We start from the raw sequence: 25,361 nt of genomic DNA, 5'->3' as shown, positions 1-25,361 counted from the left end.
AGTAACATAATACAGATGATAATGACAACAAGAATAATAGCGACGGACCTGATCATATTACCAATACCTGAAAAAGCAGAATCAAAGAAATCCAATGTATTCCAACCGTGTTCTTTACGTAAATCCTCTATACCCTTCTTGTTAGATTCATGGAAATCATACAGAGCGTTACCAGAATCCGAAATATAACTGCAGCATTCACCGCCTATCAAAGCACAAGTACCACCCTGACTGGCCAAAATAATGTCCAAAGCCATTCTATTTTGGAGAGCTACATTCTTAGTTTCAGTCAATTCAGTAGCCAGGGCAGATACTACAGCATCCGAAGCATTAATGTGTTTTTCAAGAACGGATGATAGGGCACTTAATTCAGTCTGAGAGTTGTAGACACCATAACTTGGGAATATTAGGCCAAAAAACTTCTGAGCGGTAGATAACGCCCTACGACTACGATGGGTTGCTTGTTTGTGAAGTACAGACATCTCCTCCCGAGTAACTTTCCTAATCAAAGGTATCAGATGAGCTAAATAACAAAGACCCTCACTCAAAGCAGGAAGCTTAGAGAATGCATTATTATCACACACAAGAAACACACCCTCCGGGAGTTGAAGCTCCGTACCAGGATACAAGAAAATGACACCACCTATACAAGACGCGGCCCCTAGCTGACGAATCGCGCTGCCCTTGAGCCGAGATTGTATGTCAATACAGGTTGTAATATTTACGAGAGGCATGACCTTAAGCTGCGTGGTGCCTTTCTGCCGTCTGGTAGTATTGGTATCATGTAATTTCATTTGAGGCACCATAGCACAATCAACAACTTTACATTTCAATCCAGAAATAACAACTGAACCTCTCCACCGTGTAGAAGTCACACTCCCAGAACATGACAGATGAGGACTCAATGCAGTACCATTCAATTGAACGAACATAGCTTGGATAATATATATCTTCTTCGGACCTGTTGGTTGTGACAAATGTGTAAGCCTATCAATAATAACCTTCCCCACACCGCTAGGCCTATGGTGTTTGTTAACTGCTGCTGTCAGACGTTCCAACACACCAATATCCACACCTGCATAGGAAGAATTTAAAGGAACCAGAATCGTGCTGGGCTGACAAGAAGAGCTCTGGTTCTTGCCCTGTAAAACAAATTGGGCTAAACCCTGCCAATTATAATGAAACCATTCTGCTTTAGTTAACGGTATGGGGAAAAACATAGGAGCAGATGTACTTACAGGGACCTGTTGACAAATCCAGCAATCAGAATAATTCATTTTTGAAGCAAAATCTTTCATGATACTAGTGGCAGAATTAGGGTGGGACCGTGTCCCCAGGTGATTAGAATCATACAACAAATAATCGTCAGTAGCGACTACAATCGCCTTCGTAGAAGCCTTCACAGCAACATTTTCAACCTTTCCTGGTAACTCAACGTGAACATATTCATGCACAAATTTCTCACAGTCCAACGAATAGTAGTGTGGAAAGTCAGGAGTGTTCCTACAAACTTTGTCCTTGAAATTGTTGGATTTACTAGACACCTGTTCACCGATATTACGTCTAGCACACCAATACGAGTTCAACACCTTGTCAACATTAGTTAATGTCACACGAGTTTCTTGCGTGTTGCTTGAGTGTTGATTAAGTGTAACATATTTAGCATCCAGTAAATACCACTCGTCCGCTTCGGCGGTATAGATCAAACAATCATCAACAGTACAACGTGAATGTGGGCAAACAAAAGCTCTACCTGCTGTGATCATTCTTCTCTGACGTCCAGGCATAACAGTGTGTGAGTGAAGTGTAACATTGTCCAAGGAAGTCAATGGGGTAGGAACACTAAGGGGTATATTAGTCTCTGAAACGGCATGGCTTGAGTTTCCTCCTAATTGGCCTCGGTGTATCACGGGATCTGTCTGGTTGGGGTGTATCACTGACAGGTCTGTGTCTCTCAATGGTACCTTGGTCCGGGCAGCCGCCCGGGTTGCTGACATCTCCGTCTGGAGCATTGTCAGGGTCGGAAGGGGTGACAACAGGGGCAACACCAGGCTTGGTAGAACCCCCAAGAGGGGTGTCGCAGTCACTGGATCCTTCACGATCTCCATTGGCCCACTCATCTCTGGGCTGGACAGGGTCTGGGACGAGGCCCCCGGCATCATCTGCATCACGGCGCAGATACTCACCAACATCTTCGTCAGCCTGGATGTCCAAGCTGTGGACTTCCTCGTCCCCAGGGGTCTCCTCACCATCCTGCTGAGGCTCTCCCTCATCGTCCTCATTGGGTGCCTTGATGCAGTGATGAACGTGATACCAGGTGGGGGACCCCTTGATTTGGATGGCAGTCCCAGTGCACCGAACGACCTCGTATGGTCCTTCCCGTCGAGCCTCATGCCACTTCCGTCTGTAGACCTTCACGTATACTTTGTCACCCGGTTGCAACGCGTCCTTCCTCTCCTGTGCGTTCACCTCCTCTTCACGTTCCTGTTTGTGGAGCACATAAGAAGAGATACTCTTTTGCCGGTTAGTCATGTACTGTACATAGGCTTTCATGTCACTCTCCAAGAGAGCCAAACTTGGCCCTTTCCCACTGGTTCGTGCACAGGGAGCTGTCATTATTCTCCCCATAGCCAGTTCATGGGGAGTCAAGTGCAGCCCTCGAATCTCACTGGAACGACAGGCCATCAATGCAAGAGGGAGTCCTTCCACCCAATTAAGACCTGTATGCTGACAGACCTTAGAAAGACGGTTCTTAAGGACCCCGTTCATCCTCTCTACCATCCCCTGGCTTTGAGGTGAGTAAATACACCCAAATCTCTGCTTGATTCCCAACTTTTGTAGTATAAGCTTTACCGTCTTATCCACAAATTCCTTACCATTGTCTGACGCTATCCTATCTGGAATTCCAAACCTAGGTATGAATTCCCTGCATAGGAACTTTGCTACAGACTGAGCATCCTTTTTTCGAGTGGGGCATGCTTCTACCCATCTGCTGAACCTGTCCACTACAACTAACATGTACCTGTATCCTGCAACAGGACGAATCATGTCCACATAGTCAATCACCAAATGTTTCATTGGCCCGTTTGGGGTAGGGATATGCCCAGTTCCCACTGGTATTCCAGGTCTGATATTGTTTTTCAAACAGACCACACATTGACCAAGGATATGGTCTATTTGTTCCAATAAATATGGAGCCCAAAAACCATATTCCTTGGTGATCTTGCGTCTTACCTCCCCCCTGGCCACATGTGCTAATCCATGGGCTTCCTGTATCAGCATGCCTAATAAATCTGGGGGTGCCACAACCAGTCCCTCATGATTTCTCCATAGACCTGTGTCATCCTGACTAGCCCCCCTTGTTAACCATAGGTTTTTGTCTAGCGCATTTGCCCCACTCTGTAACATCAACAAATCCTCAAGCGTGACCATGCCCTGTAACTGTGCTTCATGTGTGACCAGCAGAACTTTACCTGCTTTGTCTGCTCCTGTAATGGCTTTGGCTGCATCATCTGCAGCCCTGTTACCTTGTGTGACATGTGATGAGTCAGATCTGTGTGCGGCACACTTCACTATGGCTAATTCCCTTGGTTTCATCATGGCTTGTAACAGCTTCATGATTTGAGCGTGGTGTTGAATAGGCGAACCATCAGTTTTCTTAAAACCCCGTCCCTTCCATACAGCTCCATGTAGATGACACACATTATGGGCGTAGGCAGAGTCGGTGTACACTGTCACTCTTCGTCCGGTTCCCAAGTTGCATGCTTCTGTGAGGGCAATCAACTCAGCCAACTGAGCTGAACAAGGCTGAGGAACAGCCTCGGCTTGTTCCACAATGAACCCTGAATTTTGGGATCGGACTATGGCATACCCAGCACGTAAACTTTCTCCTACCCGGTAACAAGATCCATCAGTCCAATACTCAACGTCAGCTTCCTTTAAAGGCAAAGCTAGTAGATCTGCTCTAAGCTTAGAGTACCTCATAGCTTCCTTCACACAATCGTGTGGTTCCCAATCTTCTGGGGTTGGCAAGGTCTCTGCTGGGTTAAGTGTGTTACATCTTAGTAATGTTACATCTTCCCTTTCCAACATCCTGTAATAATTCCTAATCCTAGGCATCGTCAAAGTATACTTGCCTTGATTCAAAAGATTCCTTAGACTGTGGTGGCAGAGAATGGTAATTGGGTACCCCATTGTTAAGGTTGTTGCCTTCTCGTACATAAGATATGCCCCGGCCATTGCTCTGTAGCATGGTGCGAAACCCATTTCTACCTCTGAATATGCGACAGAGTAATAGGCTATGGGCTGTGGACTAGGTCCAATGCCTGTTGGTTGCGTAAGAACAGCGCAGGCATACTTCCCTTTGGCTGAAGAAGAAACATACAATCCAAATTCTTTGGAATAATCTGGAAGCGCTAAAGCTGGCGCTTCTTGCAATTTGTGTTTAATTGTCTCAAACGCCAAATCAGCTTCCCTTGTCCAAGTAATGCAACATTGGAGTTTATCACTACCTGTTTCCTTAATCATCCCCCTCAATGGAGCGACCAGTCTAGTGTAATCCTCCACCCATGCTGAACTATACCCAGTAATGCCCAAAAACATCATCATTTCCCTAACCGTTCGTGGTTTTGGAGCCTTCTGAATAGCTTCCAAGTGTTCATTAGTGACACTGCGATGTCCCTGTGTAATAGATTGTCCTAAGTAAGTTACCTTTTCCTGGCAATACTGTAGCTTCTTTTTAGACACCTTGTGTCCCTTCTCCGCCAAAACCTTTAACAGTTTAACGGAATCCCTGTGACATGTTTCTTCATCTGGGGCACAAAGGAGTATGTCATCCATGTACTGAATGGCAGTACTACTTATCGTCTGCCCTAACCCGTCTAAGTCCTCCTTCAAGACCTGATTAAAAACATGAGGACTGTGTTTGTACCCTTGTGGCATTCTGGTATATTGATAATGTTGACCTTTGTAGGTAAACCCAAATAACCCTTGACTTTCTACACTAAGAGGTATAGAAAAGAAAGCCCCGCATAAATCAATCACTGTAAATACTTTGGCTGTAGATGGAATCTGAGTCAACAGCACATGAGGATCAGGAACTTCAGCTGGATAGCTGACAACTACCTCATTCACAGCCCGTAGGTCATGTACCAGACGATATGAACCATCAGGTTTCGTTACTGGCAGAAGAGGTGTGTTACTTAACGGATATTGAGTTATCTTCAAGACTCCTGCCTCTAACAATCCTTTGATCTGTGGCTCAATTCCATCAATTGCTTCCTGTTTCAATGGGTATTGGTTTTTCCAAGGGGGTTTTGCACCCGGTATGAGTTCAACTCTCAATGGACGAGCTGATTTCACAAATCCAATGTCTGTACTGTTCTTTGCCCACAGGTCTGCTGGCACATTCTGTATCATTTCTTCTCTGAGGTCTCTTTCAGCTTGTACAGGAAGGATTAGCTGGTTCATTAGCTTCACAGTCTGCGGATGTCCTATTCCTTGAGCAGAGATCATCAGTTTTGTGAACTGTCCATCAATGCTCCTCCAGATAGCAGGGTTTTCTTTTGTCGTTACAAATCTGGCTTTTTCTGAGTCTGCCATCATTGCCCCTAAATGCTTCTGTTTATAGTGTTCAGATATCATAAGTGTCACATGAGGGATGCTACCCTCAATCTTATGCTCCTGATCTAGATAAGTGTCACTGTTTATCTTCATAGCCACTCCCTGAGGGCCTAGGATTATACAACTTGTACTAAGCTGTACCTGTTTTGGCTGATGCTTCAGCCACTCATCTGGGTTTGCATCTGCAACTTCTCTAAAATACTGGAGTGTACAATGCAATGGATCAGTAGGCCTTCTGGCCTCTGACATGTGTGCCAGGATATAATTGTCCCACATCCTTGCTGGTTCCATTAGGTCTGGGCTAAGCCCTCCCACCCAATACACCATAGATGCGTTGTTGTCCATCATGACAGACAGCTGTCTGTTCTCTTGTGGCACTGTCACCCGACAGCCGTCAGGTGTGCATTTCACTGTACAGTTCAATTGGCATAGTGCATCTCTCCCTAGTAGCCCTATTGGCGTGTGTTCTGATACAAGTATTGACAGATCTGCTCTCTGTCCTTTGTACTCTAAGCTTACAAGCTCAGTAGTAGGGATCAGCTGTTTAATTCCCTCGAATCCGATTGTCTTCACATATTTCCCAGACATAGGAAGGTGCGTGGCATCTTCAGGCTTCAGACAGGTGTAGGCTGCTCCACTGTCCACCATCAATTCTAATGGACGTTGGTTGACCGACACCCATATGGTAGGTTCATCTTCAGGCCTGTTTGTCACCACCAGCTGGCACCCCCCTCTCGGATCTTCTGGGCACCCCTATAGCCCAGCTGCTGGGCCTCCGTAGGGGTTCACCACTCCTGGAGCCGGTGTAGCAGGGGGCCTATATCTTCCTTTTTGTTTCCCCCCTGCGCCCCCCTGGTTCTTCTTCCAGCAGGTACGGGCTAAGTGTCCATCCTGGCCGCATTGGAAACATGGTCCTAACATCTTCTTCCCGGCTGCGGTCCATCCCTCTTGTGGTGGTCCTTGGCCAGGCTGGTTATATGGCTGGTACGGAACCACTTGCACCCCTGGTGGCCCCTGTGGGTATGGATACCCCCCTTGTGGCCCCTGTGGGTATGACTGGGGAGGGACAGTTTGCAGTTGCTGTGGCTGAGATGGGACCTGTAGGGCTATGGTCTGCACTCTCTCTCTGGTTTTCTTGCCTTCAGTCAATTGTACTTGAGTTAGTTTTCTGAGTGAGTCTTCGTCTTGTGCTTTCTGTATCTGAATCTTCTTTCTAAATAATTCTACTTGGTGTGCTACGTTGTCTATATAAACAGGCTTGTTCATGTGTCGTAGCCCCACCACTTCTGCTAACTTGTTCTTAACTGGGGTAGGGAGACCTTGTTGAATCTTTTCCCTGATTATGGCTTTTTCTAACGGGTTATCTTCGGCATCCTTCCCTGTCACACTTCTCCATTGAGAGTGCACACGGGCTACAAAACCCCTGGGATTCTCATCTTCTCCCAGTGGCATCACAATGATATTGTCTGGGTGAATGTGAGTAGGGTATGTCTCTCTGATTGCCTTCCACAGCCTGCCTCTGTTTGCTGCGAAGAGCTCTGGGTCATAAACTGATGTACCGATATATTTATGAAGTCCTGCCTTCGTCAATATTTCCTGCATGGTGTCCAATCCTGTAATAAAGGCTAAGAGTCTTTTCAGGTCTCCCATTGCGGCCTGCGTCCCTGTCAGTCTCACGTCCATCTCGGTAGTCCATGGGTGACCCCCATCTTCCAGGACTGGGAGTTTTTCGATCACTTCAGACAGATCTGTATGACCCCAAGGACGATATTCTATCTTGTTATCTCGAATCAGCACCGGGAAGGTCCCCTGAATTTCCTCTTCCTCCGATGCCTTCCCTCTTGGTCTTAGGCCATAATTGCTTACTAGTGGCTTCGTTTTTTCGTCCCGCCTTGGTGTCGCTGTAGACCTTGGGAGGTTCGGCTGGGATGTATGATGTGATGTCACTTGAGCTACCTGTTCTAACAGTTCCTCTATCTGTCGTCTGTGACTTTCCTCCTCTCTTAGGCTTCTCTCTTGGAGTTTTCTTGCCCTCTTTCTTAACTCCTCCTTCTCCTTTTTCACCCTTTCTTCCTCCTCTTCCTCCAACATCTTCTTCTTTTGCTTTAAGCTCTCTTTCTTCTTCTCTATCTTCAGAGACTCCTGCTCATCTTCAGAACTACTTTCTTCTTTTCCCTTTTTATAGCGTCTTGTCCTTCCCTGTTTTTCGGCCCTGGCTATTAGTTTTCTGATCTGAGCACTGTAACCTCCCTGTGCATTGCTGTCAGCACCTGAACATTCGCCATCACCTCCACTGCCATCTTCACTGTCATCTGTCTTGTTCTCTGGTTCGAAATCCACGGTCACTTTCGCTCTTCCCCTCTCTAGTACATTATCACCCTCATCTTTGATAGTGAAGGCTCCGTTCGTACTTAGGACGGGGACCTGAGGGTAGATCCGCTGAGAATTGTCCTCCAGTATCTTGGCATAGGGAGGAGGACTGGAGATTGGAGCTGTGTGTGAGAATGGAATGTTCACTTTCTCTTCCATTGCTTTGGCCAATTCATCTCTTTTTTCTGGATCCATGTGAGCTGTTTTCTCATTCCAAGCTAATGCTACTTTCTGCCCCTCTACCTTGAAGAGGTCTAAAATAGCTAACTCTAACCTGCGTTTCTCTGATCTAATCTTTCCTTTTTGATGCGCCTTATGTGTATTGATAAGTATCTCCAATGTTGCAATTAATTGTAAGTCAAAGGTGCCCTCTTCTGGCCATGGTTGTTCAATGTCTGCCCAACGAATATTCCATTTCGTTGACATTTTGCTAATCTCCTTAACAAGAGGATTCATTTTTTCCACTATAGCCACAGGGGATGAATTTGCTAATATTCCCTTATCTGTATTAACAGCCCTCACAATTTTACTGGGTTTGGCTCCCATGTCTGAAATATTTATACTGCTCAATATGCTGAAAGTATGCTATAAGGTGTACTTTTCTTACAACCCACCTTCTGTTGCCGTATCTGCTAAACAGATGCTAATCCAACTTTTAACTGTGTCAACTGTCTACACAGAACATTACAATTCAGAACAACGGATTGTTTCAGTGGTATTGTGTATTATTGACTTAAATGTAATCTATGTGTGTGTGTGTTTTAATCTAAATGTTTTTCCCTTATTGTGTATGAATGTGTATCACTTAATTGCTCAATCAATACTAATTATAGTTCAGGTCAACTTTAATTATTAAACTACAAAGGCTGTTCAACACAATTTATCAAATTACAAAGGCAGGTCACGCTCTAAGTCTTTCTGATCCACAAACCCTTGATTGATCAATCCTCAGATAGAAACTGTTCTGCTATTCTTTAATCAAAAACTGTGAAAAAGAACTTAACTTGAAATAAAAAGATGTAAAACACGAATATTAATTACAACCTGTAAAGAAATCGATTTATTATTTGGAAGGAATAAAATGATTAATTATTAATTACAATCTGTAAAGAAATCGACTTGTTATTTGAAAGGAATGCATAATTAATTAGACTTAGTCATTGACACTTCATTGATGTAAACCTGTGAAAGAAAACGTTATCATTGGACTATTACAATCTGTCCACTAGATCATAGTCATTACGTTCCAACAACAAGCAACCGACTTGTCTTATCGTGTTCCGTCCACTAGATGGCGGCAAGTTCCTTCCATAGATCTGATAGGTTCAGATGGAATCTGATTCTGCAAGCAACCGAAAATGTCTTCGATTGCTTCAGACCACCCTGCCGTGATCTTCAAGTCACAACCTATTATTTTCTACAATCCGAACTCAACTGTTATGTGAAAGGAATGAATGACTAGTTAGAATTATTCATTATATCATCATATACCTTGATTTAAAACTTGTGGAATCAATCAATTGTTTTGTGAAAACAGAAAATGAATGATCTGAATAATTAATTCAACCAATAAGCAATTAATTAAATCAACTAAAGTAATGTAATACTGAACAGTCATTCACAACATCAATCTATGCATCAACCTCCTAGATTCCTTCACCAACATTCTTTATTGCGGGGAAAGGTGAAAGGCAAGAAAGCAAAATGGAGGAAAAAAGAATCCGTGCTCAGAGACCCAGTCTCAGCTGGTCTACGCCCCTCTCCGCGCATGCGCCCGCTTTTCACCAGACTTGCGAATGAAACTCAGCAAATATCCCCAAACTACTTTAAAATACCCCAACGATCAACCCACTATCCTTATATGAGCAATGCAATCGATCAAATTCAGCTTCCCTTTTTCTCTTTGAAACTGGAGACAAAGACAGCCTTGTATGAGACAACATGTGTGAGCTCGGATCAACAGATAGAGGAAGGAGGAGGGGGAGGGGCTGGTCTTTGCCCTTTTCCTCCGGGGGGAAACCCGCTGTGGACTCTTAGATTAATCTTTACAACATAACATTGCTTTCATAAACAATTACTTTTCACGACACCGCAATATCAAGATTATCTTTCAATGCAGTTAAACGTATTGTTTACCAAATGTTTCATTCTAATATTCTTTAATGCCTTTTTTCCACAGCCTCTCTCTCAAGAGCCTGAGCCTGCGGGCGTAAGGCTCGGACGGCACTAAAGCAATTAGCTCCGCTCACTGCTCTGCTCTGCTCTGCTCACAATGGTCCTTTTGTCTTATCAAACAGGAATTCTCATTCCTTTTACATACAATAACACAATTATCAGCTTCTCGCTAATCTTCACAATAACCAATATTGCCGACCCATTAACAAAACGTCTTCCGTTAATTTCCTGTCGACAGCGCATTCGCAAAACGCGCACTGAAGCAATTCATTCTTTGCTCCACAACACACACACGATACTTCTACAATATCGTACAATTACACATTTATGTACAAATACAGATTTCTAAATCCGGCTCTTTAAATTCAATCCAATTGTAATTATCTTATATTTCTAACAGATACTCAACACAAATCTAAATTCTTTTGTTTATAGCTTAAGACCATTTATTACAAAAGTACATCAAAGCTGGAAGTCTGAAGTCTGAAGTCTGGCAGAGAGAGAGAGACAGAGAGAGAGGGAGGGGGAGCAGAGAAAGGGGGGGAAATGGTACTTACCTCCAGGCGCTGAGAGAAGTGAAGAGATGCAAAAATTGACGGTCACTATAATCACTTATAAGCTATATATATTTACTCCTGGCTGGCTCGCCATATATTTCGTATATTTTGGTATCTGTTACTGCTAAAAATGAAGAAGAGTTCTTGAGCAAATTTAAGGCTGTTTATTCAAAAAAGCAGGTTACACAGCATGGCCCCTCAATGGAGCTGATCATCCGAATCGGTCACAGGATATGAAGTCAAAGATATGGATATGAAGAAAAAGAGAAAGAGCCCATCTGTGTACAGGATTTTATACCCCCCCCTGTCACTGTCGCTGAGCCAATCAAAACAGAGTCCACGTCATTTTAATTTGGTCAGACACAAAGTTTGCCAGTGAGATCATAGTAGGTGAGGTCATTTTCTGTCCTGTAAATAGGATGTTATTATCTTATTATCTTCCTTTGCTGTGTATTATCTGCCATACCTGAAGGCAGATAATGTACTCTGCATTGGTTTAATGCAATTCACCCTATGGTCTAATACAATTCTAATGCAATTTATGCTATGGGCGTCTTGCTGGCTCGGGCCCTAATGCAATTATATCTACCCATGATGATATCATGATGATATTACAGCCTCTGCACATGCTGGTCAAAAGGCCATTGTGTGTATTAGAGGGCCATTGCTATGGTTACAGAGCATGAAAATACACGACAGTAGCATTGCGCCGCTCTTTTCCCATTGACATCATGGTGTCAAGTAATGTATAAATAAATGTGCTGAATTGATATGCCCTTTTGTGTTTTCATGTATATACCGCAGTGGAGGCTGGTGACTTTTTTTTCCGCTTGCTCGCTTCACTCGCGATGGAATGTTCCCTGTTCTTCTTATCTGTCTTTGTTAAAAATTATTAATTTGTGTTTGGCGGTACTGAAGGGATTGGGATGGTGGATGGTGGATGAAGCATTGGGATGGTGGATGAAGCAGCTTTTATTGCCTGCACAATGGGTCATCAAATAAACAAAACAATTGGCATGAATCTCTGGTCCGCCTGCAGCAGCTATTGTCCCTTCTGCTCAGGCTCACAACATTCACCACAACATACTACATACAATCAATGACATGTCAAAAGCACTCAAACACTATGTCAATCAGACACACAATATACAATTCAGAACAATACTTCATCCATTTCTAATATTTATCCTGCAGAACAGCACTCATACACGCGTGTGGCGGAAAAAGGTACTACACGTGGAATGCAACATGACGTTACTGACTAGCCATGCCCTAGCTCGCGAATGCTAGCAACACCACGAGTGGACTCTTACAAAATGCACCAAAACTTAGAACTCAAACAACATATGTAATAAGTTACCTGCACAATGGGTCATGGTCCGCCTGCAGCAGCTATTGTCCCTTCTGCTCAGGCTCACAACATTCACCACAACATACTACATACAATTATTAATTATTAATATTAAAAATAAAACTGTTCAATAAATCCTAAATGTTGTCTACCTATTCGATGTATAAATCGCGCCAGAATCTCGCCGACTTCCGAGGTCATTTTAAGCAAAAGTATTTGGCCAAATGAGCTATTATTTTCAGGGAAAATAGCCATGGGTGTTCTAGCGTGTCCTGCACTGAAGTGACTGGCGTTCATGTGATTGGACGAACAAAATGTCAATCTTTCAGCCCTGGACTCAATGCATGATGAGGCAAGGCCTCCTGTGCCCACCCATTTTCAGGGATTTGGCCAATCAAAAATTGCCATGAGAAAAATTGCATTACATTGACTTCTATGAGAAACCACTTTCCGACAGGAGGCCTGGACTTTCCGACAGGAGGCCTGGCCTCCTTCAATAGAAACGGATAGGGATTCTGGCCTGTAGGTGCTTTACAGTTGCAATATAGGGTTTTAGCCATGGAAAAATTCAGATTTATGAACAAAACGGAAATAATATTAATATAATATAATATGTTAAATAAATAAATAAAATAAATATAATTATTGCTTTTTTAAATCTCTCTCTCTTCTCTCAAATTATTGGGGAGGCCAGGCCTCCTCCACCTCTATGGAGGAGCCTCCACTGATATACCGGTATATGCAGGGATGTTCAAAGTATTTTACTTTCAACCAGGTATCTGATTCTGATCACCGGCAGTCACTTACTTAATCATAGGAACTAGTTAACCCAATTCTTGTTGCACTGAAGCAGGTGGTTGATTGACTGTGTCCCCTTGTCTAAATGTAAGAGGTATCCTATGGTTGTCTATTGGTGATGTTAGGACTGACTGTGTGTACCCTTGTCTAAATGTAAGGGGTCTCCTATGGTTGTCTATTGGTGATGTTAGGACTGACTGTGTGTACCCTTGTCTAAATGTAAGGGGTATCCTATGGTTGTCTAGTGGTGATGTTAGGACTGACTGTGTGTACCCTTGTCTAAATGTAAGGGGTATCCTATGGTTGTCTAGTGGTGATGTTAGGACTGACTGTGTGTACCCTTGTCTAAATGTAAGGGGTATGGTTTGTGGACGGTGGGGGGGGGGGGGGGAGGACGGCCCGGGGGCGTGCGGGGGATATCCCTTATTTTCGGGAAAATATCCCTTATTTTCAAATCCCAATGTTGACAGGTATGGTGCTGTGCCTCTTCCGGTTAGGAACGCAACGGAGCTCAAAGCTCAAAGCGGCATAATAGCGATCTTTTTGTTGTTATGCTTGTTGTAAATAAAAGTTCTATGATGCATTGAAATTACATTAAACTAAGATAATACGATGGTTATCATAATTTTTCAAATCTTTATTAATAAGAAATTACAGAAAAAGTGAATGACATCTGTCATGGCTTCCGCATTTTGGCCGACGAGAGAGTCGGAATCTTGTCGGAATCATGTGCTACCAAGCGGACCAATCACAGAGCTTACTGTTGCGTAGAAACTGACGCGTTCTTAACATTTTGGAGATGTGCACGTTAACCCTCTCCGTAGGCAAGGCGGGCCCACGCGGGACAACGCAAGGCTACGGCGTCGATTTTACGCAGAACTTTAAATCGGCCTTAACGGACGTTATACAGGTTCGTTACACTATTATTGCGGCATTTAGAAGACAGCGCCTCAGCCAACTTTGGACCCGGAAACACGTCACGATTTAACAACCGGATAGCAGAATATCAGGAAGCTCAGGTCTCGTCTCGAGTCGGCGGTTTGTTAACTAAGGTTACAAAGGTTCTCTGGTTGAAGAGAGTAGACTTTCCACGGCCTATTAACTTACATTTTCACATTTCATTACGATCTTACTAAATATCTAGAATGGAGTATGTCTAAAATAAATTATCATCAATAATGATAAAAAAAAATATATGTTGTACCCATGACCTACATGACTTGCCACGCTTACGTCATCGTCTCCGACTCGTTTATTGAGTGACGTCAGTGAGGTACATCCTTACCTGTTACTTCAGTAATGAAGTTGCAGATCATGATGATTGGCCCGAGGATGAGATATGATTATTCTCACCAGATATTTGGAGAAAAGCAACACTCCTTATGTCCTTATCTGATTATCACTGACGATCGAAACTTTGTTAAAATATAATGCAGTCTAATTAGCTTTAGAAGAGGGTCACCACGCACCCGGCACCCGCCCAAAGTTTTTCGGTCGTCACTTTTTCTTGTCTATGATTTCTTGTCAACATTACTTGCACGCATTCCAAGAAATTAAAACATTGAATTAGATGATATGTTTTCCATGCATGGCATTAGTTTCACAGGTCAGCAGTATTCATAAAATTCCCTGTTTGAAAAAAAAAAATCTGGTTGAAATCCCAGACTACACCTTCTCACCTCTCCTCTCTGTTCATCAATAGTAATAAAAAATCTGCGGATGCATTCGACTCCCAGCACCACTTCCATAATATTTGTAAACACTTGTAAGAGGGTGGTGTCATGGCTGGGTGGAGGTTGGTGATGTTGTGGCTGGGTGGAGGGTGGTGATGTTGTGGCTGGGTGGAGGTTGGTGATGTTGTGGCTGGGTGGAGGGTGGTGTCATTGTGGTTGGGTGGAGGGTTGTGGTTTCGTGGCTGGGTGGAGGGTGGTGGTTTCGTGGCTGGGTGGAGGGTGGTGGTGTTGTGGCTGGGTGGATGGAAGGTGGTGGCATTGTGGTTGGGTGGAGGGTTGTGGTTTCGTGGCTGGGGGGAGGGTGGTGGTGTCTAATATGTGTAAACACTTGTAAATATACTTTTCGCGAAGGCAATAAAGCCTTTTATTTAGGATTGGTGGTCTCGTGGCTGGGTGGAGGGTGGTAGTGTCATTGCTGGGTGGAGTGTGGAGGTGTCATGGTTGGGTGGAGGGTGGTGGTGTCATGGCTTGGTGGAGGGTGTTGGGGTTGGAGGATGGTGGTGTCATAGCTGGGTCGAGGGTGGTGGGGTTGGAGGATGGTGGTGTTATGGCTGGGTGGAGTGTGTTAGGGTGGAGGGTGGTGGTGTTGTGGTTGTGAATGGGTGGAGGATGGTGATGTTGTGGTTGGGTGGAGGGTGGTGGTGTTGTGGCTGGGTGGAGGGTGGTGGGGTTGGAGGGTGGTGTTATGGCTGGGTCGAGGGTGGTGGGGTTGGAGGGTGGTGTTATGGCTGGGTGGAGTGTGTTAGGGTGGAGGGTGGTGGTGTTGTTGTGGCTGGGTGGAGTGTGTTAGGGTGGAGGGTGGTGCTGTTGTGGCTGGGTGGAGGGTGGTGGTGGTGTTGTGGCTGGGTGGAGTGTGTTACGGTGGAGGGTGGTGGTGTCATGGCTGGGTGGAGGGTGGTGGTGTCATGGCTGGGTGGAGGGTGTTTGGGTTGGAGGGTGGTTGTGTTATGGCTGGATGGAGGGTGTTTGGGTTGGAGGGTGGTGGTGTTGTGGCTGGGTGGAGGGTGGTGGTGTTATGGCTAGGTCGTTGGGTGAAGGGTTGAGTGTGTTAGGGTGGAGGGTGGTTGGTTGGATGGGTGGAGGCAGGTGGTGTTGTGGCTTGGTGGAGGGTGGTGGTGGTGTTGTGGCTGTGTGGAGGGTGATGGTGGTGTCGTCATGGCTGGTTGGAGGGTGGTGGTGTCATGGCTGGCTGGAGGGTGTTGGGGTTGGAGGGTGGTGTCATGGCTGGGTCACCGTCCATAAAAGGTGTGAGTGTGTGTGTGTATGCGTCTCTGTTTGTGTGTGTGTGTGTGTGTGTGTGTGCCTGTATATACTACTATGTGGGGACTGAGGTCTGACAGCACAACCACGGTGTGGGGACTCGAAATCGGTGTGGGGACCCAAAACGGGTCCCCACACCGATTTTCATTGAATTTGGTAGAAAAAGTGTTGCTGATATGTCTAGTGCAAATATTTCTATGTTTTAAATTTTGACCCACACTGCTACATAAGTCTGAAAAGAGTGCTTAATCAGTGTTTAGAGTGCGCCCCTGGTGGCGAAATCGCCATTTTTTACTATTTTTTTCACGGAAATGGCAGAAATTTTAACACACATTTAACACTCCTGCAGCCAATCATATGAGCTGCCTGTCTGTCACGTGCACTTTGCATCAAGCACAAGCCTCAGCTGCGGAGCACACTTCGTTTCGCGTTGTGCAGTTGGAGAATAATACAAGATTGTGCGCGAGTGTGCGCGCGAGACGAGTGTGTGCGCGCGACGCGAGAGTTTTTGCAGGGTGAAACGCTAGCAAATATACTGGCTAAGTGTTCTGACAGAGAACGCTGGTTAACATTGGTCTTATTATTGTGACTAGAAAGTGTGTGACTATAATTCCATGGTGTAAATAGCAGTAGTGGCGGCTGGTTTTTGGGTGGGGCACAGGTTATGGCACTTGTTTTTATTACCTTTCCATGTTTTACAAAGCAAATTCCTTGTATGTGTGAACGTACTTGGCAATACACTTTTCTGATTCTGATTCTGATGGGGGCATGCTTTTAAAATCTGTACCTATTACAGTATTTCCATAATTTCCTAATTCATATTTCTCCATATTTTAATAACGCAGGGTATTTGCAACATAGCAATTACCAGGAAGTGAATTAAGATATAAGATAATATGGGACCTTTATTGTTAAAACTATACTGAGCACAGTTCCCTCTCGAAAAGGTTATACACCTCGTTCCAAATTATTATGCAAATTATATTTTTATCTGATTTTCCTAAATAGTTGATGCAAATGACAATCAGTATAATTTTCAAGTCATCAACCGTTAGAGTATACTTCAAATGTTATTGAACAAACCTCCCAATGATAACAGTATTTTTTTTTTTTATAAAAAACTCAAAATGCACTGTTCCAAATTATTATGCACAACAGAGTTTCAAAACATTTTATAGGTTGTAAAGAACAAACAATTGTGATGAATTTAGGGTTAGGAGGTCATATTAGGAGGTCATATTTACTGAAATCAAAAGCTATTTCAAACAAAAACATCTTACAGTTTTTCTCAATTGCTTTGGTGCATTTCTCTGATCAGAATTGAAATTCTCATAACTGTTAGTTCAACCTCCACAACATTTAGTCATTTGTGCACATCATAGTAGCAGTTTCTCATTCCTTCAAACAAATTGCAAATGCTTTTGGACATGCATCAATTGCTGTCATACAATTCTCTGCTGTTTTATAACATTATCATTTGCTTATGTCATGTCAGTCAAAATGAACTATACTTTTGGATGCTTAATAGTCATTCCCTATAAAACTAATAGTCCTCATTTCTTTGCTTGAGTCATTACATCCAAAAATGTTGAACAAGTTGTCAAAATCTGTCAAGCAAATTGTATACATTTCTTTATCATTTTTCCTGAAAATGTCTCCCAAATTGAACAATTTCTCTCTGTTATTGTTCACTACAGTAATATGGGTTAACGCCGTATATCTCATGTTTACTGTACATTACTGTAATTTTACTCTGCACCACATAGACAAGACAAGGCAAGACAACCTTGCAGAGGTGGAAAAGGGCCCCTTTTTACTCCACAACAAGAGGAAGCCATTTGTGCAATGGTGATTGCAAACAATGCCATAAGGTTGAGAGAGATACAAAGCGCTGTTATAGAGGATGACAATATCTTTGGGAATATTGAATCCGTTTCAATCGCTACAATTGACTGCTCAGGAGAAATGAAATGCGCATGAAACAATTGTACAATGTGCCATTTGAACGGAACAGCGACAGAGTGAAGGAGATCCGTCACCAGTATGTACAGGTAAAACATTTATGTGTTCTATGCATACTCTAATGTCCAGTGCTGTAAACTGGTTACTTTGTGTAGTGCCATGCAGTACACTTACATGACAATTCATACTGTACAATATGTTGTCCAAAATGAGTTTTTTTCTCTCTCTCTATTCTGGGATAAAGTGTGTACTGGAGCTGGAGGCCAGGGAACCGCTGCACACATTCATATACGTTGATGAGGCGTTAATCTGGCAAAAGGTAGAAGGCGTGGCAGAAATCACATTGGACAGAGAGCAACCATTGATGTCCCAGGCCAACGAGGAGGGAATATTACAATGTGTGCAGCCGTCTCAGAAAACGGCGTCCTCACCCATATACCCTGCCTTGGTCCACACAACACAACATCTGCTGACTTTTTTAGACACTCTTTACAGGGACATAATCCCTGAGAATGAGAGGGGTCTAAATGGAGACCATCTGAACAAGTATGTTGTTGTATGGGATAATGTGCGTTTTCACCACTCAGATCTGGTCAGACAGTGGTTTGCAGCACATGAAAGGATGCTGGTGGAATATCTCCCTCCCTACTCCCCATTCCTGAATCCAATAGAGGAGTTTTTCTCTGCCTGGAGGTGGAAGGTATATGACCGGCATCCACATACCCAAATGGCCTTGCTAGCAGAGGGTGGATTCGCCACTCAGGGAGATACTTTCCTCGCTGCATTACCAGGGATGATATTCGCTGTGATGTCGATGAAAATATGTGGCCAGACAGACGTCTGGATGTCAATGAATGATTTACAGTATGTTGGATGTTCCAATTCAGTTCCAATATGTACTGCAATATTGTTTACAGTTGTGCACAGCTCTACCCAAAGGGTGTTTCTTATGTTTGTGGTAAACAAGTTTGTATTTTTCTTTTGCACAATGCTGTGAACAAATTAGAATTGCAAAGAGCATATGCAGTAAAAATGTGAAACATAACTATTCAGCGTCTTGTACTCATTTACCTCACTAAATACAGTAATGTGTAACCCACTGTAGATTTCAAATGGCTGTGCAAATAGTGTATAGTACTGTCTTGAGCATTTTCAGGTAGTGTCACCAAGATCTGACTTTTTTGCATTGGAAAACACTTACAGAGTGAACTGTCATAATGAAAACATGACAAAGCCATTTGACTATCTTGTTCATAAACAATGGTGTCAGGACTTTTCATTTTGATGACACTGACACTTTCATTGACATGAATACTTGCTTTTGAGGAATGAACTATCCATTTTGAGCAAGTGACACGCTTTTGCAGGTTAACACCTAGGTTTTGCAGTTTGTACTAATTGTTCTGAGAAATGCACTAACTGTTGTGCAAATGTTAATAGTGATGTGAGAAATGCACCAAAGCGACTGAGAAAAACTGTAACAGGTCAAGTTACATGTTAACATAGGACCCCTTCTTTGATATCACCTTCACAATTCTTGCATCCATTGAACTTGTGAGTTTTTGGACAGTTTCTGCTTGAATTTCTTTGCAGGATGCCAGAATAGCCTCCCAGAGCTGCTGTTTTGATGTGAACTGCCTCCCACCCTCATATATATTTTTGCTTGAGGATGCTCCAAAGGTTCTCAATAGGGTTGAGGTCAGGGGAAGATGAGTTTCTCTCCTTTTATGCCTATAGCAGCCAATGACACAGAGGTATTCTGGTGATGTCTCCCCTCCCCCGCCCCAACCTGCAGCTGACCTGGCTGTGACCTTTCAGAGGGCCAAGCAGTATGGCACCAATTCAGTCTGAGAAACAGACCAACAGAAATCTGCAGCAGTAGTTTTATTAACAGTAGACTGATTTTATTTTAAGTTTATATCATTCTAATAACATACTATTGTGTTTTTTTTATTTTTTTTATCTGTATTTCCTGTTTTTTCACTGTTAAAATATATTGAGCATATAATTGAGCGCTGTTTGGTGATACATTGGGCTAGAGACTAAAGTTCAGGAGGTCGGCAATGTTAAATGAACGGCTGAGGCCTGAGTGTGCTGCTAGCTGTGGAAGGTGCTGTGTGGGGGAGGGGGAGGCGAATAGTGAGTGACTAAATTGAGCGCTGTTTGGTGATACATTGGGCTAGAGACTAAAGTTCAGGAGGTCGGCAATGTTAAATGAACGGCTGAGGCCTGAGTGTGCTGCTAGCTGTGGAAGGTGCTGTGTGGGGGAGGGGGAGGCGAATAGTGAGTGACTAAATTGAGCGCTGTTTGGTGATACATTGGGCTAGAGACTTGAAATCACTTTTGGCTGAAAGCCTGATGGTGTGTGTCTTTTTCTGTTCACCTGGCTACATAGGAAGTGTCCCAAAAGTGAGCCTAAAGTTCAGGAGGTCGGCAATGTTAAATGAACGGCTGAGGCCTGAGTGTGCTGCTAGCTGTGGAAGGTGCTGTGTGGGGGAGGGGGAGGCGAATAGTGAGTGACTAAATTGAGCGCTGTTTGGTGATACATTGGGCTAGAGAGTATTGAGTTACATGCTAAGCTGTATCAGTGCTAACTAGAGTACTGAGTTACATGCTAAGCTGTATCAGTGCTAACTAGAGTACTGAGTTGCATGCTAAGCTGTATCAGTGCTAACTAGAGTACTGAGTTACATGCTAAGCTGTATCAGTGCTAACTAGAGTACTGAGTTACATGCTAAGCTGTATCAGTGCTAACTAGAGTACTGAGTTACATGCTAAGCTGTATCAGTGCTAACTAGAGTACTGAGTTACATGCTAAGCTGTATCAGTGCTAACTAGAGTATTGAGTTACATGCTAAGCTGTATCAGTGCTAACTAGAGTACTGAGTTACATGCTAAGCTGTATCAGTGCTAACTACTGTACTGAGTTATATGCTAAGCTGTATCAGTGCTAACTAGAGTACTGAGTTACATGCTAAGCTGTAACCCGAGTTAACAATAACTATACAATTATAGTGACAATAACAACAATAACAACAATAACATAGTGACAATAACTCACTATGTCAACCCGAGTGCGCTCCCGGGAGATTAAACAAACGCACCCAAAGTCTTCAAGGGTTCAGGGCTTGGATAAGGGCTCCATTTGGGATTCAACCAAAGTGTGTTAAGGTGTTCCCCAGAAAGATGGTAACATCTGAAAGTGTGTTAAGGTGTTCCCCAGAAAGATGGTAACATCTGAAAGTGTGTTATGGTGTCCCCAGAAAGATGGTAACATCTGAAAGTGTGTTATGGTGTCCCCGGAAAGATAGTAATATCTGAAAGTGTGTTATGGTGTCCCCAGAAAGATTGTAATATCTGAAAGTGTGTTATGGTGTCCCCAGAAAGATAGCAACCTGAGACTCCCCACATGGGTGGTAGAAGTCATGTCTTGAAAAAAGTATTGAATATTGCTAATTTGAAGTGAGATTCTGGTTCCTGAATTTTTTCTGATCATGCCTGATTTTTCTCAGTGCTGTACGGTGTCTAGAAAGGGGTGTCCCCACACGGGAGGTCCTAGTCATATTGTCCCACAATGTAGCATAAACAAGTATGTGTGTGTGTGTGTGTGTGTGTGTGTGTGTTGACCAACCTTTGTGTGTGTGTGCAGACTTGTAACGCCCCTCTCCCAGGCCTCTGGAGTGGATCGAGGAGCAGAAAACTGGGGCGTTCCTAAGTGTGTCCTAAAGGCTCAGAGGAGCCCCCTGTCTTCCTGGAGGTGCATTACAACAGCTGCCCCAACAGCACACACTCCACTGCTGCTGGTGGGCAAGGGTGTCACCTTCGACAGGTAAAACACACACACCTCCTTCTTCACAACCGCCATCATCTACACCCTACCACCACCTCCACCAAAACAGACAGACATCACCTTTCAGGCACTCACTCATACCTTGTCCACCCTCTCTCTCCCTTTCTCTCTGCTCTCTGGTGGCAGCTGTGGGATCTCTCTGAAACCGCCCTCGGGGATGGACGCCATGAGGGCTGACATGGGAGCTGCCGCCACTGTTTGTGCGTCCATCGTCACGGCAGCAGCCCTGAACCTCCCTATCAACGTCAGCGGTGAGCTTGTGGACTCCAGTTGGACAGAGTATTCGATTTTGTAGTGTGTGAGTGTGTGTATGTATGCAAGTGGAGGAGGTGTCTGTATGACTGTATGTCTGTCTGTATGTCTGTGTGCATGTCTGCATGTCTGCGGAGGAGGTGTATGTATGTAAGTGGAGGTGGTGTCTGTATGTATGTAAGTGGAGGAGGTGTATGTATGTAAGTGGAGGTGGTGTCTGTATGTATGCAAGTGTTGTATGTATTGTATTATGTCCTGTGTCTGTTTTTGTTTTAATTCTGTCTGTCTCCCCCTAGGTGAAGTGGTGTGCATGTGGTTCCTCCCCTGTTGGTTATTGGGTCCTGTCCATCATCGTTATCTCGTCAGCCCTCACCTGTGTTCAATCAGCTGTCATCCCCGGTCATCCAAACCCAGAAGATCATCTCCTACTTAATGTGTGTTTTGTCATGTGTAGCGAGAGAGGGAAGGGGTGGTGTTTTGTTTGACTAGTTTGTTTATAATCTGTTACCAGAAATTGTTTCTTTTGTTCATAGCTGTGGGTTTATAGCCTTTATTTATGTAAACCAGCTCCTCCCTTCTTGTGATTTTTTTTTTCTAAAAGTTTTTTTTTTTTTTCTTTCCTAACACCAGGGGAGCCACCCCTCCTAAATTTCGTTGTTTGGTACCTGTACTGTAGCAATGACAATAAAGTCCATTCATTCATTCATTCATTCATTCATTCATTAGTGTGTTGATGGACCCCTGTTTTCTCTTTTCTTCCCCACGGGAGAAGGGCTAGGTAAGATACCTTGGGGTGTACATTACATCACGTAGATAACCGCTGTCTAAAAACATTAGGTAAGACGCGAGCGGGTGTCACGCCCCGTAGTTCTGTAGCAGGTAGTTTAGGTTCCGGGTAGGTTAGTTAGTATGTGATATAGGTAGGTCAGAGGTGTAGGGAAGAATAGGGCTGTGTTTTGTTGTGACACCGTTCGCATGGTCCTTCTCCTACCCTTCTCCTACCCTTTGTTAATCCCCAGTTGTTTTTGTGTCATTGTTAATGTTATATGACTGTTGTCAGTAATATTTGTAAACACTTGTAAGAGGGTGGTGTCATGGCTGGGTGGAGGTTGGTGATGTTGTGGCTGGGTGGAGGGTGGTGATGTTGTGGCAGGGTGGAGGTTGGTTGGGTGGATGGATGGAGGGTGGTGGTGGTTTCGTGGCTGAGGGGAGGATGGTGGTTTCGTGGCTGAGGGGAGGATGGTGGTTTCGTGGCTGAGGGGAGGATGGTGGTTTCGTGGCTGAGGGGAGGATGGTGGTTTCGTGGCTGAGGGGAGGGTGGTGGTGTTGTGGCTGAGGGGAGGGTGGTGTTGTGGCTGGGTGGAGGGTGGTGGTGTTGTGGCTGGAGGGTGGTGGTGTTGTGGCTGGGTGGAGGGTGGTGGTTTTGTGGCTGGCTGGGTGGAGGGTGGTGGTGTTGTGGCTGGGTGGATGGAAGGTGGTGGCATTGTGGTTGGGTGGAGGGTTGTGGTTTCGTGGCTGGGGGGAGGGTGGTGGTGTCTAATATTTGTAAACACTTGTAAATATACTTTTCGCGAAGGCAATAAAGCCTTTTATTTAGGATTGGTGGTGTTGTGGCTGGGTGGAGGGTGGTAGTGTCATTGCTGGGTGGAGTGTGGTGTTGTCATGGTTGGGTGGAGGGTGGTGGTGTCATGGCTTGGTGGAGGGTGCTGGGTGTTGGGGTTGGAGGGTGGTGGTGTCATGGCTAGGTCGAGGGTGGTGGGGTTGGAGGGTGGTGGTGTTGAGGGTGGTGGTGTTGTGGTTGTGAATGGGTGGAGGATGGTGATGTTGTGGCTGGGTGGAGGGTGGTAGTGTTGTGGCTGGGTGGAGGTTGGTGGTGTTGTGGCTGGATGGATGGATGGATTGAGGGTGGTGGCGTTGTGGTTAGGTGGAGGGTTGTGGTTTTGTGGCTGGGGGGAGGGTGGTGGTGTTGTTGTGGCTGGGTGGAGGTGTTGTGGCTGGGTGGAGGGTGGTGGTGTTATGGCTGGGTGGATGGATGGATTGAGGGTGGTGGCGTTGTGGTTAGGTGGAGGGTTGTGGTTTCGTGGCTGGGGGGAGGGTGGTGGTGTCTAATATTTGTAAACACTTGTAAATAAATATACTTTTAGCGAAGGCAATAAATCATTTTATTTAGGATTGGTGGAGTCGTGGCTGGGTGGAGGGTGGTAGTGTCATTGCTGGGTGGAGGGTGTTGGGGTTGGAGGGTGATGGTGTCATGGCTGGGTCAAGGGTGGTGGGGTTGGAGGGTGGTGTTATGGCTGGGTGGAGTGTGTTAGGGTGGAGGGTGGTGGTGTTGTTGTGGCTGGGTGGAGGGTGGTGGTGTCATGGCTGGGTGGAGGGTGGTGGTGTCATGGCTGGGTGGAGGGTGTTTGGGTTGGAGGGTGGTTGTGTTATGGCTAGGTCGTTGGGTGAAGGGTTGAGTGTGTTAGGGTGGAGGGTGGTGTCATGGCTGGGTGGAGGGTGGTGGTGTCATGGCTGGGTGGAGGGTTTAGTGTTTTAGGGTGGAGGTTGGTGGTGTTGTGGCTGGGTGGAGGGTGGTGGTGGTGTTGTGGCTGGTTGGAGGGTGGTGGTGTCATGGCTGGCTGGAGGGTGTTGGGGTTGGAGGGTGGTGTCATGGCTGGGTCACCGTCCATAAAAGGTGTGAGTGTGTGTGTGTACGCGTCTCTGTTTGTGTGTGTGTGTGTGTGTGTGTGTGTTGACCAACCTTTGTGTGTGTGAGCAAACTTGTAACGCCCCTCTCCCAGGCCTCTGGAGTGGATCGAGGAGCAGAAAACGGGGGCGTTCCTAAGTGTGTCCTAAAGGCTCAGAGGAGCCCCCTGTCTTCCTGGAGGTGCATTACAACAGCTGCCCCAACAGCACACACTCCACTGCTGCTGGTGGGCAAGGGTGTCACCTTCGACAGGTAAAACACACACACCTCCTTCTTCACCACCGCCATCATCTTCACCCTACCACCACCTCCACCACAACAGACATCACCTTTCAGGCACTCACTCATACCTTGTCCACCCTCTCTCTCCCTTTCTCTCTGCTCTCTGGTGGCAGCTGTGGGATCTGTGGCCATTTGAGCGGCCATAGGTAGCTCGCATTTTGGATTCTGTAAGCCATTACTCAGCGGTGTCAGGCAGTGAAGAAGCTCCTGAGTAATGATTAGACAGACGATGAATTCAAAGGTCTCCATGGCCCGAGTGAGGGAGGATGCTGTGGAGCTGCATTTGGCGTCAGTGTCTGTTTTCAGCTCAGCCAGTGTGGTTAACACGTCCTCGTAGTTTTCGATTATAGTAGACAGGCACATATCATGCTGAGACCAGCGGGTATCAGAGAACTTTTGGAGGCGTTTTTTGCTGTTACTGTTGCTCAGTAAGCACTGTAAGCGCTTTGGGGAGGCTGTGATG

The 25,361-nt window shown here is 45.0% G+C and overlaps 1 protein-coding gene across 1 annotated transcript in view; it reads left to right on the top strand.

Annotated features, from left to right (window-relative positions):
- The window catches only part of LOC308150235 (non-structural maintenance of chromosomes element 4 homolog A-like), a gene marked incomplete at both ends in the record, with an annotated part of 46,835 nt that overhangs the window by 6,807 nt on the left and 14,667 nt on the right, over positions 1-25,361 (top strand). The window contains 4 exons of the mRNA XM_080523087.1: positions 21,500-21,657; positions 21,805-21,929; positions 22,227-22,234; positions 24,711-24,868. Coding sequence (XP_080379213.1) covers positions 21,500-21,657; positions 21,805-21,929; positions 22,227-22,234; positions 24,711-24,868 — 449 coding nt within the window. The remainder of the gene's footprint in view (positions 1-21,499; positions 21,658-21,804; positions 21,930-22,226; positions 22,235-24,710; positions 24,869-25,361) is intronic.

This window comes from Nansenia antarctica (assembly GCF_963989245.1).
Source record: "Nansenia antarctica genome assembly, chromosome: 2".
Taxonomy (NCBI): domain Eukaryota; kingdom Metazoa; phylum Chordata; class Actinopteri; order Argentiniformes; family Microstomatidae; genus Nansenia; species Nansenia antarctica.
Note: the sequence above shows the minus strand (reverse complement) of the source record. Positions and strands in the feature narration are given on the sequence as shown.